Source organism: Chinchilla lanigera, unplaced genomic scaffold, assembly GCF_000276665.1.
Source record: "Chinchilla lanigera isolate Chin_1 unplaced genomic scaffold, ChiLan1.0 scaffold00016, whole genome shotgun sequence".
In the NCBI taxonomy this organism is placed as follows: Eukaryota; Metazoa; Chordata; class Mammalia; order Rodentia; family Chinchillidae; genus Chinchilla; species Chinchilla lanigera.
In genome coordinates this window covers 13,703,015-13,719,617 of record NW_004955417.1, presented here as the reverse complement: position 1 = coordinate 13,719,617, position 16,603 = coordinate 13,703,015, and the positions used below count along the sequence as shown (strand labels likewise).

At 46.0% G+C, this 16,603-nt stretch overlaps 1 protein-coding gene across 1 annotated transcript in view; it reads right to left on the bottom strand.

The window, feature by feature from the left end:
• The window catches only part of Matn2 (matrilin 2), a gene marked incomplete at its 5' end in the record, with an annotated part of 113,672 nt that overhangs the window by 40,433 nt on the left and 56,636 nt on the right, over window positions 1-16,603 (bottom strand). Inside the window, 2 exon segments of the mRNA XM_013512824.1 lie at window positions 8,142-8,264; window positions 15,967-16,089. Of these exon segments, the coding sequence (XP_013368278.1) occupies window positions 8,142-8,264; window positions 15,967-16,089 (246 nt within the window).

Sequence of the window (16,603 nt, the reverse complement as noted above, 5' to 3'; positions counted from 1 at the left end):
AATTTGTAAAGGGCTGACGTTGAAAAATATTGTCTTCGCTTTTTCTTTCAAATATGTATTTTTAGTAATATATGTTTGCAGTACACACTGATCACAACTCATCCCGATTCTTTCTCTGTCCATCTCCCCTCCCTTCCCACTTCCTTCCCTTCTGCTCCCGGTCCCCTTGCATCTACAGAAGACCTTTCTGTTCCCTATTATCTGTCTTTTAGAAAAATCAATCTTGAGCCTGAACATGGTAAATCTATTTAATTCAGTCTTTTAAAATTTCCCTTAGGAATGTTTTGTCGTTTTCAGTATACCAGGCTTTCACATCTTGTGTCAAGTTTGTCCCTTGGCAATGCATAGTTTTTGCTGCTGGAAAGGTATTATTTAAGTTTTGAAAGTATATAAGATAGTTGCTTTAATATTATCACAACTTTCTCAGATTCACTTAGTAGTTTCAGTTGCTTTTTTGTAGATTCCATTAGATTTTACAGATGATAATGTTTGATGATAAAGGTGGATTTAAATTATTCTTTCTTTCCATTCTATGCACTATCTCTTTTCTTTTTCTCTTCCTTCTTGCACTGGCTAGAACCTCTAGCACAATTAAATAGAAATGGTGGTGCAGACTTTTCTTTGGTTCCTGATCTCCTGAAGAATTTAATCTCTCATCATTAAGAATAGTCAGCTAATTTTTTTTTGATGTATTTTATCTGACTGAGGCAGTTACCTTAATTATTAGTTTGCAGAAGGGTTTTTTTTTTTTTTTTTTTTTTTATTTAAATTTGGAATGAATGTCAGATCTTGTCCAGTTCTTTTTTTCTTTTTCTTCATCTATGGAGCTGGGTCATATGGTTTCTACTTTTTAGTATGTTAATATGGTGAACTATATTGATTGAGTTTTAATTAATTAATTAATTTTTTTGGAGACAGGTCTCGCTATACAGTTCAGGCTAGCTTTGAGGCCAACTCAGGCTGGCCTCAAACTTTTGGTGAGCCTTCTGCCTCAGTCCCCCAAGTGCTGGGATTACAGGTGTGCAACACCACACCTAGCTTGTTTGCATTTTAAATGTTAAACCGACTTTGAATTCCTGGGATAAATCCAACCTAGACATGATGTATTATTCTTCTTGTATATTACTGGATTTGATTGCTAAGAATATTTAAACAATTTCTGCACATATCTCATAAGGGATATTTATTTACTTGTTTTGGTTTGTTTTGGGTTTTTTGAGGCATGGTCTCACTATGTAGTTCAGGCTGGCCTTGAACTCACAGCAATCCTCTTGCCTCAGCCTCTCAAGTGCTGGGATTACAGGCACACGCCACCACACCCGGTTAATGAGGGACATTTATGTGTAGTTTTTTTTCTTACATTTTATACTGGTTTAAGAATCAGCAAGCTGGCCCCATAGAATGAATAAAAATATGTTCTCTTATCTTTAATTTTTAGGAAGAATGTGCATAGATTGGTGTTAGTTATTCTTCAAATGTTTGGTAAATTTTCCCAGTTAAGCCAATTACATCTGGAATTTTTTTCAAAGATTTAAAGCACAAATTCAATTTCTTTTAACTGATGGAAGCCTACTCAGACAATCTATTTCTTCTTTAGTGAACTTTAGAGTTCGTGTTTTTCAAAAAATTTGTCCATTTCATCTAAGTTGCTTTAGTTATTGGCATCCATTTGTTCTTTATTTTCAATGTTTGTGGGATCTCCAGGGAGATTCACTTTCTCATTCCTAGTATTGGTAATTTGTGTTCTCTCTTTTTGTCCTCTCTGGCCATGTTGGCTAGAGGTTTGTCAATTTTATTGGTTTTCTCAAAAACAATCATTTAGGCTGGGCATGGTGGCACATGCCTGTAATCCCAGCACTTGGGAGGCAGAGGCAGGAGAATTGCTGTGAGTATCGAGGCCAGCCTGGGACACACAGTGAGTTCAAGGTGAGTTCAAGGCCAGCCTAAACTATACAAGGAGACTCTGTCTCAAAAAGAAAAAATTTGGTTTTAGCAATTTGCTCTGTTAGTTTCAACTCAGATCTTTCCTATTTCCTTTCTTTTGAATGTGTAACATTAAGAAAAAGTGCTAACGTTACTGTGCCTTCATCAGTGCTTCTATTTATTCAATACATTTTTTCTGAACACTGGCCATGGGTCAGGCACTGGTTCAGCATACACAAAAATGCACAGTCTAGGGCTGGGGACATAGCTCAGTGGCACAGTACTTGCCTGGTGAGCATGAGGTTCTGAGTTCGATTCCTGGTACCAAAAAAAAAAAATTAATGGTCTAAGACAGGCGTGGTTGTACACATCTATAACCCCAGCACTCAAGAGGCTGAGGCAGGACAAATGATGTGAGTTTGAAGCCAGCTTGGGCAATTTAGCAAGCTCCTGTCTTAAAATTAGACAAATACAAGGAGCTGAGGCTATAGCACATTGCTTGAGTCCTGATGGGTTCAATGCCCAATATCTTTTTAAAAATTAATGAATTAAAAATAAATCTGGAAGGAAATGTACCAAATTACTGTTAACAATAGTTATCTCTGGATGATCACAGATGATTTTATTTTATATAATTTCATTTCTATGCAAACCAATTTTCTACAGTAAGCCTACCACTTTTGTAATCAGAAAAAGTACTAATAAATATACAAATTCATAATTACAAAGCTAGTTGCCATGGAAAACAGCAGAAATAATACAGAAAAAGAACAGCATAGGAGGTGTCCAGAGACTTAGAGAAGGAAATAACCAGGGAACATTGCTGAGAACAATGTATACAGTTACAGACACTGCTATCCAAAATACAGGATGCTGTCAATAGACAGTGAGAGCTCTCAGTTCAGGAGAGTAACTATGAGCTCACAGGTACCACTGCAATTTGGACCGGCTGGAGAGCACAGGCTAAGTGCTCTGGACATCACAGCGTCTCACCTGTCCTAGAGGTACAGGCTTCCTTGCTGCCCCTCAACATTGCTGTGCCTCACCGTCCCTGCTTCAGGACCTCTGCACAGGCACTACATTCCCTCTGCCTCGAAGGTCTCCTTCCTCTCTTGTCTCATGCAAGTCTTTGGTTTGTCTTCTTTTCAAGATGGTACCTTTTCTTACTGTGCTCCAACACAACATAAGCACCGTAAGGACAGCGTTGTTTTGTTTTTTTCCTGCTGTAAGCCCTGTGTTTGGTCCCCAAGTACCAAAAAACAGAACAAAACAACCTCTTTCTAGGAAGACCCAGTTTAGCAATCAGCACCCTTGGAGACAGAACCCAGCAGGTTCTAAGCCTAGTCAATCACCCTTGCAGCCCGTGCTCCCGTCCAATCTGGGCCTCAGGCTTGGGCTTGCTCCAGCAGCGGGGGCAGACGTGTACCGAGCCCAGGTCATTGCTACGCTTTTTCATTGCCGGCTGGTCTACTACACAATATCGGGTCATTCTGATCTGACACATTCCAAGCAGCGGCAAAGAAGCTGAGAAGCGGAATTTGCTCCCTTGGACTCTAGGCGCAAGGAGGCACATACCAGCTCCGTGTGAGGACTTGCTTTCTAGGAGCGGGACCGAGCGGAAGCAGGGTGAGTGTCCTGTTCGAGCGCGTGCCAGACACGGCAGAGCCAGGGCACCGCAGGCTGGCTAGGTGGGCAAGAGCCAGGTGGACGGTGAAGGTTCCTTCCAGCCAAGAGCTGTCAACAGCAGGGGCACACTGCAGGCTGTAGGAGGGTAGTGGGGCTCCGCAGGTTAGTTACATCCTGGCCAGGAAGCCTGATAACTGCTCAGCTCTCTCTCACTCACTCGCTCTCTCTGACAGAGGGTCTTGCTGTGTAGTTCAGCCCGCCTTCAATTTGTGGCAGCCCTCTTACCTCAGCCTCCCAGGCGCTGGGGTTGCAAGCGTGCGCTACCATGCCTGGCAGATCTGGCATTTCTACTTCTAGGTGTCCGCCCCAAAGAAGGGACATGGATAGACACTTGTACACTCAAGTTACAGCACAATTCACAACAGCGAAAAGGTGAAAGTGTCCATAGATAAACAAAACATGGCATACGCCGGAGACCAGACTCGTAAGGTCACACTGCTGAACGTGAAGGGACCTCTGGCCATGCTGGAAGAGCTCACAGTCACAGCGCTCTGAAGTCAAGCTAACGTCACAGCCGAGGCAGCCAAGGACACGGGCTGTGGACACTATTCCACAGCAATAAAGCTGCCAGCCTTAGACATCCGACAGTTGTCCTAACTGGCAAGATTTCAGGCCCTCATCATTTTGGCGGGCCTTGTGCCCTCCTCTTCCTGCACCCCTAAATCTGTGAAAACCCAATAAATACGGCGACCCAGAAGAGTCCTTATCTCTACTCCCAGAGAGTTCTGACCTTCCCGGACTCCCCAAAAACCATACCACTTGTCTCTTTATTTAAGCTTCGTTGTACTCATTTTAGGAGGGTGGGGGCTAGCCCAAGTCCCCGACAGGCGTATACACAAAACGGAATATTATTCAGACCTTGAAAGGGAATTCTGACCAGGCAATAATTGATGAGTCAGGAGGATGGCACACTAGGTGAAAGAAGCCAGTCACAAAAGGACAGACACTGCATGAGTCTACGCATACAAAATACCTAGAAAGTGAAATTCAGAGAGACAGAAACTGGAACAATGGCTGGCAGAACTGGCTAGAGGATCAGGGAACCAGGGTTATTGTTTAATGAGGACAGAGCTTCCCTCTGCAGTGATGAAAAAGTTCTGGAGATGGATGCTCATGATAGCCACCTAACAGTGTGACGTGTTTCATGGCTCTGAACGGTACACTTCACGCTGGCTGCGGTACCTGGGCACGGTGGCACATTCCCATAAGCCCAGAGAGAAGGTGGAGGTTCGAAGGTTGAGGGCAGCCTGGGAAACTCAGTGAGACTCTGCCACAAAATAAAAAATTGGGGGATGGAGCTCAGGGATGGGGTGCTTGCTTAGCATGTGTGAGGCCCTGGGTTCAATCACAAACACGCACACACAGACATACGTACTTACACACAGAGAGGTTACAGTGGTAAATTTTATGCAGTGCATATTTTACCATAAAAACTCTTGCTAATATTTTGTAGATTGATGGCACCTGATTTTTCCATTCTTTCTCCTACAGAATATGCACACTGATTTGGACAGTTTGCTTGAGCATAAGGAATTTATATAGAAGCGGATGCTTTTTTGATAACACTTAGCTAGCTTAACTTACATTACTTATTCAGGAACTTGAAGTTCTAATTATGTACATTTTGGCCTAGTCATAAATTAGTCACACTTGGCATATTGCACCTTATTTAGGCAACAACTGTGTACTTGCTAAGTGGATGAACGAGCTTTCAATTTTACTTCTGGTTAGACATGGAAGCTTAAATGCAAGGAACTGAGCATCTTTCGTTTTTTGGAGAGTCATAAGAAGTAGGGAAAATGTTTAAAAATCTCTCACCAGCACAGCAGCAGCGCAGCTGCCTTGGTCATCACTAGCAGGTGGCCATCTTGTTCCTCCGCCTCTGCCTCCACCTGCGTCTGTCCTTGTTGCCAGTCCCTAGGTCTCTGGTTTCGTGGTGGGCCTTTGTCTTACTTCTGTCTCCCTTCTCCTGCCCACCCACCATCCTGGCAGGGGAGGCGGCCCTTGCAGGACCTGGGTCACCCTGCCACTCCCTGCTCCGACCCCCGGCTTTCCAGCTCTCTGCTCTGCCCATGTGCTGGGCACCGGCCTCTGGGTCTCAACTTGACAAGACCCAAAGGTAGCAGAACTGGGGACTCCCAGCCCCACAGAGGAGACCTCCCAGCTGGGTCCGCATGCCCCAACTCCACGCCAAGCTTCCTCCCCCAGCCCCACCCTGAGCAATCTACTTCCGCAGTGACTCCAGCACTCAGGCCTCCTCCCTGCCTGCACCATCCTGGGACATGGAGAATTCCTGTGGAATTTGGAAGACAGGAGACCAGTGTGGGGAGACAGGGTGGCTCCAGGAACAGGGCTGCAGGCACCCAGCATGGTGACCGAGCTGCTCTGTGGCTGTGACTCGCACTCCCTCATCTCCTAATGGAAGTCTTGTGCTGTTTCATGCACCTCTAAACTTATGCTCAGAAATATTAAAAGTCTTACAAGTCAGTAAGCATCATCTTCTGTAAGAACATAGCACCAGGCAATCTACAAGATGTTTCCTATGCATATCTCACTTGGTCTTCAAGATAATGTCACAAAGTAGGCATCCTTAGCATCTCTGGTTACAGCTGAGGAAACTGAGTCATAAAATAACTTACCCAAGGTCACCCACAGACAAGGCAGAGGAGCTGGGAGCTGAACCAGCAGCACACAGCCCCCTTGATGGGGGGCACTGACCCACCAACCTGGCACCCCCATCCCTGCCAGGCCAGGGCCCGTGCTCCATGGATCAGACTGTCCAGAGGGAGGGAGATGGCACGAGCGTCCCAGCCACTCATTCACCACTCTCATCCACATAGCAAGTGAACAGCTGTGCGCCAGCCACACCCTGGGCACGGAGCGCCAGACTGCATCTGGCTCATAGCGTGGCACATCTTTCCTTCTCTGGGGCTCCCTCTTGCCCTCCTTTGCCTGCTGATTGACAATTTTACCTTCAAGACCCAGCCAAGGTATTTACCCCTCCACCAAAGACTTTCATTCATTCCTGTTGGCTCACAGGTGGGGCTCCAAAAATATATGTTTTGTAGTTGTTGTTCAGTTTTGTTTTTTGAGACAGAGTCTCTCCATGTAGCTCAGGCTGGCCCTGCACTCATGATATTGCACTCACAGCAATCCTCCTGCCTCAGCTTCCAAAGTGCTGGGATTACAGGCGTGTACCACCATACCTTACCAGAAATGTATGTTTGTTTGTTTTTAACTTAATATACTCCTTCCTGCTCCAATATACCTTCTGCCTCCAGCCCTTGTGTTTATAAACTATAGATGTTAAGGGATTAAAGAACAGGAGATACATTTATGTTTAAGGAAGTTTTAGGGGATGCTTTTTAAAAATATATATACTATGGAAGTGTAACCTGTTTTTTTGTAATGAATGCATTTTAGAAAAGCGGAAGGTACATGAGTTTTTTTACAAATTAAAATCCTATCTGCTCACTGTAACATGTTTCAGAGATGCCTTACCTTCTTTTAAAATTTAAGTATCCATAATGACCACATTCATTATAGGGAATTTGTATCTGTATATGATATATCTTTGTTCCTCTTTTTTTCTTTTTTTTCAATTCTCATTCCCTCTTTTCAAACCCCCTTCCCCTTCCCATTCAAAAAGCTCGGTTTCCATTTTATCCTGCTATTAAACTTTGACTTTTAAAAATGCTGGGCCTGACAACTGGGACATAAACTTCTCTAAGTGACTCTCCACACAGCTGAACATCACGCACACAGGACGCCTAAGGTGTCAGCACACACTCCACATTTAAAGAACTCTGTTAGAATCCTTTTGTAAAACTATCAAAGCCGGGCATGGTGGCACACACCTGCAACCCCAGCACTCGGGAGGCTGAGGCAGGAGGATCATTGCAAGTTTGAGGCCAGCCTGGGCTACCAAGTGAGCTCAAGGCCAGCCTGAACTGCATAGCGAGACCCTGTCTCAAAAAGACAGAGAGAAAAAAAAAAAAAAAAACTACCGATCACCTCTACTTTGTAGATTTTATGTTCTGATTTGGGGAGCACAAGTCAAACAGAACTAAATAGCTGCAGCAAAAACCGAGCAGTTCTCTGCAAAAGGCTGTCCACCCCGCCCTACCCCTCCCCGAAGAAACCACGTTCTGTTCTTTCTGGCTCAGCGATTTCCTAGCGCTTTGTGGGGTCACGGCTGGAGCCCACAAGCCACAGAGCTTTGCTGAAAATATTCCTCAAGCTCTGCTAATACCGAGGAGGCGTGTGGGGCTGAGGGAGGTGGTCTGGTTATTGGCACGCTCAGAGGGATGCCTGAGTGTGGTTTCCATCAAAAAATACCTTTATCAGACACTCAGCTGGTGATGTGGAGAGGGAGGAGCTATAGCCTTGGACCACACAGAAAGGCCTGGCAGAGGAGGACTCGGGCGAGAAAGGAGCAGACCTCCTGGATATAACCCTATGCTAATCTCTGCCTGGGAGATTTCCACGGCCACGGTTCCCATGGCAATAGTGCAAATGTGTGTGAGACTTACTTGTGCACGTTTTTTTATCCGGATTTAGAGTAAATCCTTCGTGGCATTTGCACGAGTAGGAGCCATCTGCATTTATACACGTGTGTTCACACCCGTGGTCTTCTGAGCCGCAGTAGTCTACAGCTGCAGAAAACAGGACACAGTCAGAGTTCAGTTAGAAATTCAGGTCAGTGTCATGTTAAACAGAGAGACGCTCAAAGCTTTCCCTCTAAAATCAGGAACAAGACAAGGATGGCCATTATCACCACTCCTGTTCAACACAGTCCTTGAAACATCAGCCAGAGCAATCAGAGAGGGAAATAAAAGGGGTGTGTATAGGAAAGGAAAAAGTCAAATTATTGTTATTTGCAGATGACACAATCCTCTACATGGAAGACCCAAAAATTTCCACTAAAGACTTCTAGAATTCATAACCAAATCGAGCAAAGTAGTAGGATACAAAATCAACACACAAAAATCAATAGCATTCCTGTACGTCAACAATGAACCCACCACGAAAGAAATGAGGAAACCAATACCATGCACAGCAGCATCAAGAAAAATTGAATACACAGGAGTTAACCTAGCCAAGGAAGTGAAAGACCTCTACAACAAAAACTATAGTTCTCTGAAAAAAAAAAAAAAAAAAAAAAAAAGATGGATGAGGGCATCAGAAAATGAGAAGACAGGGCCAGGGATATAGCTCAGCGGCACAGTGCCTGCCTAGCAAGTGCAAGGTCCTAAGTTTCATTCCCAGTACCAAAAAAAAAACAGAAAAGAAAAGAAAATGAGAAGACAGCTCCTGTTCCTGGAGAGGCAGAACCAGTGTTGTCAAAATGACTGTACTTCTCAACTGATACAGAGATTTAATACAATCCCAATTAAAATACCTACAGAATTTCTCGCAGAACTAGCGAAAACAATCCTAAAATTCACATGGAACCAGAAGACACCCAGAAGAGCTAGCAAAAGTAGTCCTGAGCAACAAGAGCAAAGTCAGATTTCAAGTTACATTACAAAGCTACATGATAAAAACAGCATGGTATCGGCACACCTGGGAGACAGCATCCCAGGTAAAAGAAACGGCAAGCACAAACAGCAGGTGTCAGGGATGCTGCCTGTTGGCTAAAGGACCAGCAGGGAGGCCATGGGGGCAGGAGGGGACCCATGGGTGACAGCAAGGTCTTCAGCTTCTATTCCTAGTGGGTTGGGTCATTGGAGGATTCTAAACAGAGGAGTTGAGAATGGACTGTGGAAGGCAATGACAGCAGAAAGCAGCCAGGAAGCTACACCCAGGCTTACACCCAGGATGTGGGCAGGACAGGTGCTCTGGAGGCCATGGTTGAATTGTGTCTCCCAAAGCATATAGCATAGTCCTAAGCCCTGGTAGCTGTGGCCTAGGTGGAAATAGGGTCTTCACTGAGGTAGTCACCTTCAGATGCGGTCACTGGACGGGGGCTGATCTGCCATTTCTGATGCCGTATAAAGCGAAGGATACAGGGAGACTGTGGTGATAGCGCTGTGAGGCCACAACACTAAAGGAGGATCTTGGCCACCTCCGGGTGCTGTGAGGCCAGGAGGGAGTCCCCTCCACAGGCCCCAGAGGCAGCTGGGACCCGCAGCAGCCTGAGTGCAGAGCTCCATCCACCTGTGCTGTGTGACACTGCTGTTGTGTGTGGTGCTTTGTCACGGTAGCCCTAGGAAACGACATCACTGGTAGACAAGGAACAGAGGGTGGGGAGGCTTCCTGTGGATGAGGAGGGAAGCAAGAGAAAGGGAGGCATTAAAGCTGACTCTGGGACTACGCTATGTGAACACACTGCGTCTCAGTCCTTCTTTCCCCTCCCGTCTCGGTCTATCACTAGCTCTCCTTCCCAGCTCACAAGGTCTCTCTCCCCTAGTCCTGTCACCTATCTTTCATTTTGCTCTTTACATTAGCTATCATTTGGGTTTCTCATCTGAGAGAAACCTACCATTATACTCACGATGACCTAACTGTAAACAGGAAGACAAACAAACCAAATCTGGTGAGAAAAAGTAGATCCCAAGCTTGTATATTCACAGTGATTATGTCCTTTCCTAAGGCAGAGCCAGGAAATTAGAAATAAGAAAGCTTGTTGTGTGAAGGTGGGAGAATTATGTATAAACCTTATCCCTTTAAAAAATGTTTCCCTCTTCAATGTAGTAATGTCCAACGTTTGTAAATAAATAAAAAAAGAAAACCAGGGGCCAGGGATGTAGCTCAGTGGCATAAGCACCTACCTGGCAAGCACAAGGTCCTGAGTTCGATTCCCAGTACAAAAAACAACAACAACAACAACAAAATTTGTAAATAAGAACAAGGACAAATTAGTACACAGCTACAATTTTCTTAAGAAAACAAAATTATGCCATGGAGAAGACAATGACACACTGAACACAATAACAAATAGAAGCAAAGAAAAAAGCTACAGATTTTTAAAGGGTAATTGCCTGCATTGTGTTTTTTCTTTTGCCCTAGGCTTCATTAAATTTCTGTCTAATGTACCCTTTTTGTAACTTCACCTCCTGAACAGTTTTAATAGTACCTACCATTTGTCATTAGGGTGGGAACAAGTGACACTGCCTCAGGGTCTGGTGTCATGGACATTAGCCGGATGCTGGGTTGAGTCATAATATAAGTATCTAGCTAGCACCAAAGCCTTCTAAATGTTAATTTCTCATCTTTCAAGAATCAATGGGCAGGGACCTGGGATATAGCTCAGTGGGGTAAGCGCCTGCCTGGCAAGTGCAAGGTCCACAGTTCAATTCCTGGTTCCAAAAAAAAAATAGAAGAATCAATGGGCAGCCGGGTATGGTGGCACATGCCTGTAATCCCAGCACTCAGGAGGCTGAGGCAGGAGGATTGCTGTGAGTTTGAGGCCAGCCTGGGCTACATAGTGAGTCGAAGCCCAGCCTGAACTGCATAGTGAAACCCTGTCTCAAAAAAAAAAAAAAATTAATTAGTTAAATTGATAGTTTTGGAGAGACTTGAGGCAATTTCCCAACCAAAACTACTATAGGATGAGGCATTGATAAAACAAGTGGAAAAGATCATCTCACTTTCATTAATATTTACAAGGATACTGTTCTACCAAAGTCTTCAAATCCTTGTTCCAGTTTAAAGAACTCAGAACTGAAAATCATAGACAACATGTTGTTGGTATGATTGATGCAACCAAGATTTTAAAATATTTTTATTCAAATCAACCTTAGTATTTTTTTGAGTATATTCTTAAAATTACTTGTTATTAAATGTACATTTGTGTGTTTTAAACAAAAATAATTAAGGTAGGTCTGGATAGGTACTTTTTTTAGAATTCTCCTCTTTGAGTTATGTTTTCCATTAATCTGCCAGCCATAGGTCCAACTTCACTCAGGTACCACTGGATCCCTGGTCTGTATAATCAGAAGGTGTCAAAAGCCCACCTTGGTTTGAGAGCCACCCCCTGATTCATGCTAGGTCACTGGGGACAACAGATGCAGCAGCTGGATTGGAGAAGCTCATTTCCAGAACCTCCAAGTGTTTTAAGGCCAAATTCTAGTGCATCCAACTCTGACATCCTTTTCCAAATGTTTTGGGTTCATTGCACAACTTCCTTGGTTGTAAAACTGTACTTGTAAAAAGGAAGTCAAAGGGCTAGGCATGGTGGCACATGCATGTAACCCCAGCACTCTGGGAGGCTGGGGCAGGAGGATCTCAAGTTCACAAGTTTAAACTCAGCCGTGGCAACTTGGTAACTTAGCAAGATCATGTGTCAGAATTTTATTTTTTTTTTTTGTTTTCCATAAAAATTTATTTTAAAAAGAGGCAACTGTTTAAAACAACAACATGATAGCAACTGATGGTTTTTTTTTTTTTGGTATCACGAATTGAACTCAGGACCTTGCACTTGCCAGGCAGGTGCTTGTGCCACTTGGTTATATCCCCTGCCCTAGAATTTTAAAATAGATAAATAGATGGACTGGGGCTGCAGCTCAGTGAGAAGCCCCTGGGTTCAATCTCCAGTGCCAGGAAAAAAGAGAGAGAGGAAGGCCAAGGTTAGGGGACAGATGTGTAATGGTGACCTTTCTGTGTAACTCCAGAATGCCTCTATCGTCCCTCAGCTACATCAGCACATCCTTTCTCAGCCATTTCTGCCTGAAATTTCCACATGCTCCTTTCCAAATGGAAAGAACGTGGTCATTCCCTGGTGTCCACTGGCCTCTAGATCACAGAGTGCCAGGGTGCTGGGGTCGGAAGTCAGTCTCTGCTGCATGGGAGGTCACCTGGCTGCGTCCATGGGTAAGCGATACTGAGGTGCAAGGTAATGACCATCTTAATGGTCATTTCTGATTTACAATCTGCTCACACCTCAAGGTTTTCAGGAGGAATCAGCCTGCGGAAACAGGACGTTTTAGAGAGGAGCATTTGGATTTTAACGTTTGTTGAAGATAAAGTAAGAAACACTAAATGTGCCATGAGAGAAATGGTAGAGCCAGTTCACCTGCTGAGCATGTATTAGGCACACACATGCAGACTCATTAAACCTTCCCTCCCATGTGCTCATGGGAAGCTTCTTACCAATTTTGAGAGCACCAGAGGAATGTTATGGGCAGATTGTGTCCCCCTATAAATTCATATGTTGAAGCCTTAACCTCTAATATTTCAGAATGTGACTATATTTGGAGATGAAAGCCTTTCAAGAGGTGATTACGTTAAAACGAGGCTGTTAGCTGGGTGTAACAGCACACATCTGTAATCCTGGCACTCTGGGTGGCTGAAACAGGAAGGTCGAAAGCTTGAACCCAGCCTGCGTAACTTAGTGACTTAGACAGGCTCTGTCTTGGTAGGGCTTTCATACTGAGCTGCACACAGGCCCCAAATCGGTTGCTGGTGGAGGACGCCCAGGGTCCTTTCTTACCTCTGCTGTCTTCTAAATCTCCCTGCTAAGTCTGGCACCTGTTGTCTTCATCTTTGACGATTTCCTTCACACCGATGCCCTCGCATTAGGCTGCCTATGTAGCTGTCTCTAGGGAGCGCCTCGCTGGGACTGTCTCTGTCTGGCTAGCAGCCCCGGGAGCAAGCCTTCCCTCCCCAGGCCAGCCTCAGATCCTTGTACTTGAGAGTACTGCCATCTCCACACTGTCACTGCCTGACATATCTTCCCTGGCCTTGGACACCTGTCCAACTGCTGGCCTCCCCTCTGGGCCAGGTCTTCCTGCCTCTCCACGGCTTGTCTTCTCTGACCTCTGCAGCTCTATGTCTGTCAGCTCCACGGAGCAGCGGCAACCTTCCGAGACTCCCCACTGAGGCCCCTGACCCTGAGATCTGCTCATCTCTCGAGAAGCTTCTCCAGGGGCCAGCACAGTGGTGGTGAGGATGATGATGCTGGGGACGGAGGGATGGGACTGGGTCTCTCCCATCCTTCCCCCTTCGGCTCGGGGCCCTCCAAGGACAGCCAGGCATTCTCCAATGCTCATAGGCAGCAGCCAGAGAAAGGTCACCTCTAATAACACAGCCCACCAGCTCCCTGGCAACACATCATCGCCCGGCTCACGCTTTTGCTTTGTAATAAACGTCAAATCCCAGAATTCATAGCAGAAGCATAGAGACACAAATGCTCCCTACGACTCTGGGATGATCAGGCAATCATTTGCCAACACTCAGAAAACTGGCTGCCCACTGCCCTCCGGTTCCCAAGGCTAAGGCTTCTCCTCCCCGTGCGCCTCGGACCCGGGTTCCCTCATTCCTTCCCTCACCCACCAACCAGCCCACTCGCCTGGCTTCCAGGGACCCTCACAGGCTTTCCTCCTGGCGGCCCTACCTCCTTCCCCCCAACAGCACCCAGCGTTCCTGCCCGCTGGACAAGCAGCACGGGGTTGACAAGAAGGCGCTAAAACAAAGCCGACTTCATTCTCTTAAGCATCAGCCGGAAGTGTTTTTCCCCTAACTCTCCACTGATTTTTACACTGTGTGGGTGGTACACAATAACTACGTTCATCCAGGGGAAATGATCACACATCACAGCCTTCCCTTCCCACACTGCTATATCTTTATTCACCCTGACTTCTGAACGGGATGGAGCTAGAGCAGGAACCAGCACATGCCACACATCATCTCTAGGTCACTTTACTCCTGCTCCCCACCCCGGCCTCCCTCCTCCCCCTTCCCCACAGAGTCCGCCTGCCTCTTTCCTACCACCTCTCTTCCATTTTGTTCTTCAAATTATTTGCATTTGGGTCTCTTGGATTGAATCTTCTGTGTCTGATCTGTTTCGCTCTGCATTATGGTCTTGAGATCCATGTCCTCCAGTGGCTCACAGGCCTCCTTCCGGCTGAGCAGCACTCCATGAACAAGAAGTTGGAAACAGATATTTCCATGGGGAAGGAGACACAACAAACTACTAATGGTGACTTTCTAATCTGAGTTCATCAGTGAAAGTATCTGTAAATATCGATTCTTTCTGCTTCATTGTAATGAAGCAGAAAGAATCGATGTTTACACATATTGACATCCTTTTTGCTAGTGTTTGCAGGAAATGCTAGTGCTAGCGCTAGTGCCTGCCACTCTGTCATGGTCACCAGCAGCAGATGAAGACAATCCTTCCAAACAACAAACAAGCAAAAAACACCCCTATGGCTAAGAAGACCGATCCTATCTCTAGGCGTCTGACCAGCCTCATCGGTGTGAAAAACCAAACAAAGCTGCCGTCATTCATTGACGAAGAGCAGCTACCACCTTCTGCTGTGCTGTTTTCTGTTCACATCCCTTGCTGAGAATCAAGGTGGCGGCACAGGTGAATTCTTTTTTTTTTTTTTTTTTTGGTTTTTCTCCGGTACCGGGAACCAAACTCACGACCTTGCGCTTGCCAGGCAGGCGCTTTTGCCGCTGAGCTAAATCCCCAGCCCCCGGCACAGGTGAATTCTATGTGCGAACATAAATGAGTAAACAAGTAAGCGGGCACTGGGCTGGGGATTTAGCTCAGCGGCACAGCGCCTGCCTGGCAAGCACAATGTCGTGAGTTTGATTCCTGGTACCAGAAGAAAGAAAAAAAAAAAGTAAGCAGGAGCGCATTGTGAGAAGCAGACATAACAAATACAGTAGGGCGCCAGAAAGCAACAGGGACTGGGGGAGAAAATGCAGGATTTAGGGAGAAAAGCAAGGCTCCGGTCCTGATGCCTGTTCCGCAGGTGCCGAGGAGAACTAGGAGCCAGCACTGACCAAATCGCTGCCACTCTACCTCTGCCACCTCTCACCCGAGCACCCAGCATGGAGGCACCTGAGAGGGAAGGAGCTGAGCCAGCTGCAAGCTCATGCCAGCGTGGCCAGGCTCTGCCCCAGAGCTGAGGGCTTGGGCTTGGGCTGAGGCCACGGTCTTCTCCGAATGCACTGTCTTGATGCAGACAGCTGGGCTCTCTCACGAGGCAGTCACTTGGGCCGCTTGATGACCAGCAGGTGCATTAGACAGGAAACAGGGGTCGGTATCTTTGAGTGCCACCCAGCTCCCCTACCCACTGCCAAATGCACTTCATGTTAATCCACAGGCTGTGTTTAAGCCAGGCCACTTCATGTGAACAAAATCCACATGGTCCTTCTCAGGCAGTGTAGTAAAAGATGAGTCCATTCCCATAAGATTATTGTTAATAGGCCTTTTGCTGAGGATCTGAGTGAATGAATGCTGACCTCAGCCACACAAGACGTCTTCAGAATTCAAACTCTGCCTAACTAGATCAAGGAGCTGAGCATTTTGCTGAAACCCTGAGGAGACTGGGAGGTTCGAGCTGAGCCTCCCTCCCGCCTTCCCGCTTGGCTTTCTTCCCCGAGAAGCCGAGGGAGGATACTCACCCACACACCGCTTCCCATCCTCGGCCAGCGAGTAGCCACTGTAGCACTGGCAGACGAAGGAGCCGGGCACGTTCACACAGAGCTGCTCACACGCGTGGTCCTCCAGGGCACACAGGTCCTGGACTGAGGCAAAGTTGCACCGTGAGAACACAGCTAGGGAGGGAGGAGAAGCCCAGAACCACGGGATGGACAACTCCACAGCTTTGCTGAAAGTAACTTTTTAAAAATACTACAAGTACTAATAGGTAATGAGTAGAAAACAAAAATACATCAAAGGAAAGCCAGGCGTGGTGGTACATGCCTCTAATTCCAGCACTTGAGAGGCTGAGGCAGGAGGATTGAGGCGAGTTCAAGGCCAGCCTGGGTTCCATAGTGAGTTTAAGGCCAGCCTGAACTATATAGCATGACTCTGTCTCAAAAAAAAAAAAAAAAAAAGTCAAAGGAAATGCTCTACCCAGAGCCATCCACTTTTAACATTTGGTGAGTTTCTGCATCTATAAAAATGTAGTATTTATCTTTTTTTTTTTTTTTTTTTTTTTGGAGACAGGATCTTGCTATACAGTTCAGGCTGGCCTTGAACTCACTATGTTGCCCAGGCTGGCCTCAAACTTGTGGCAATCCTCCTGCCTCAGCCTCC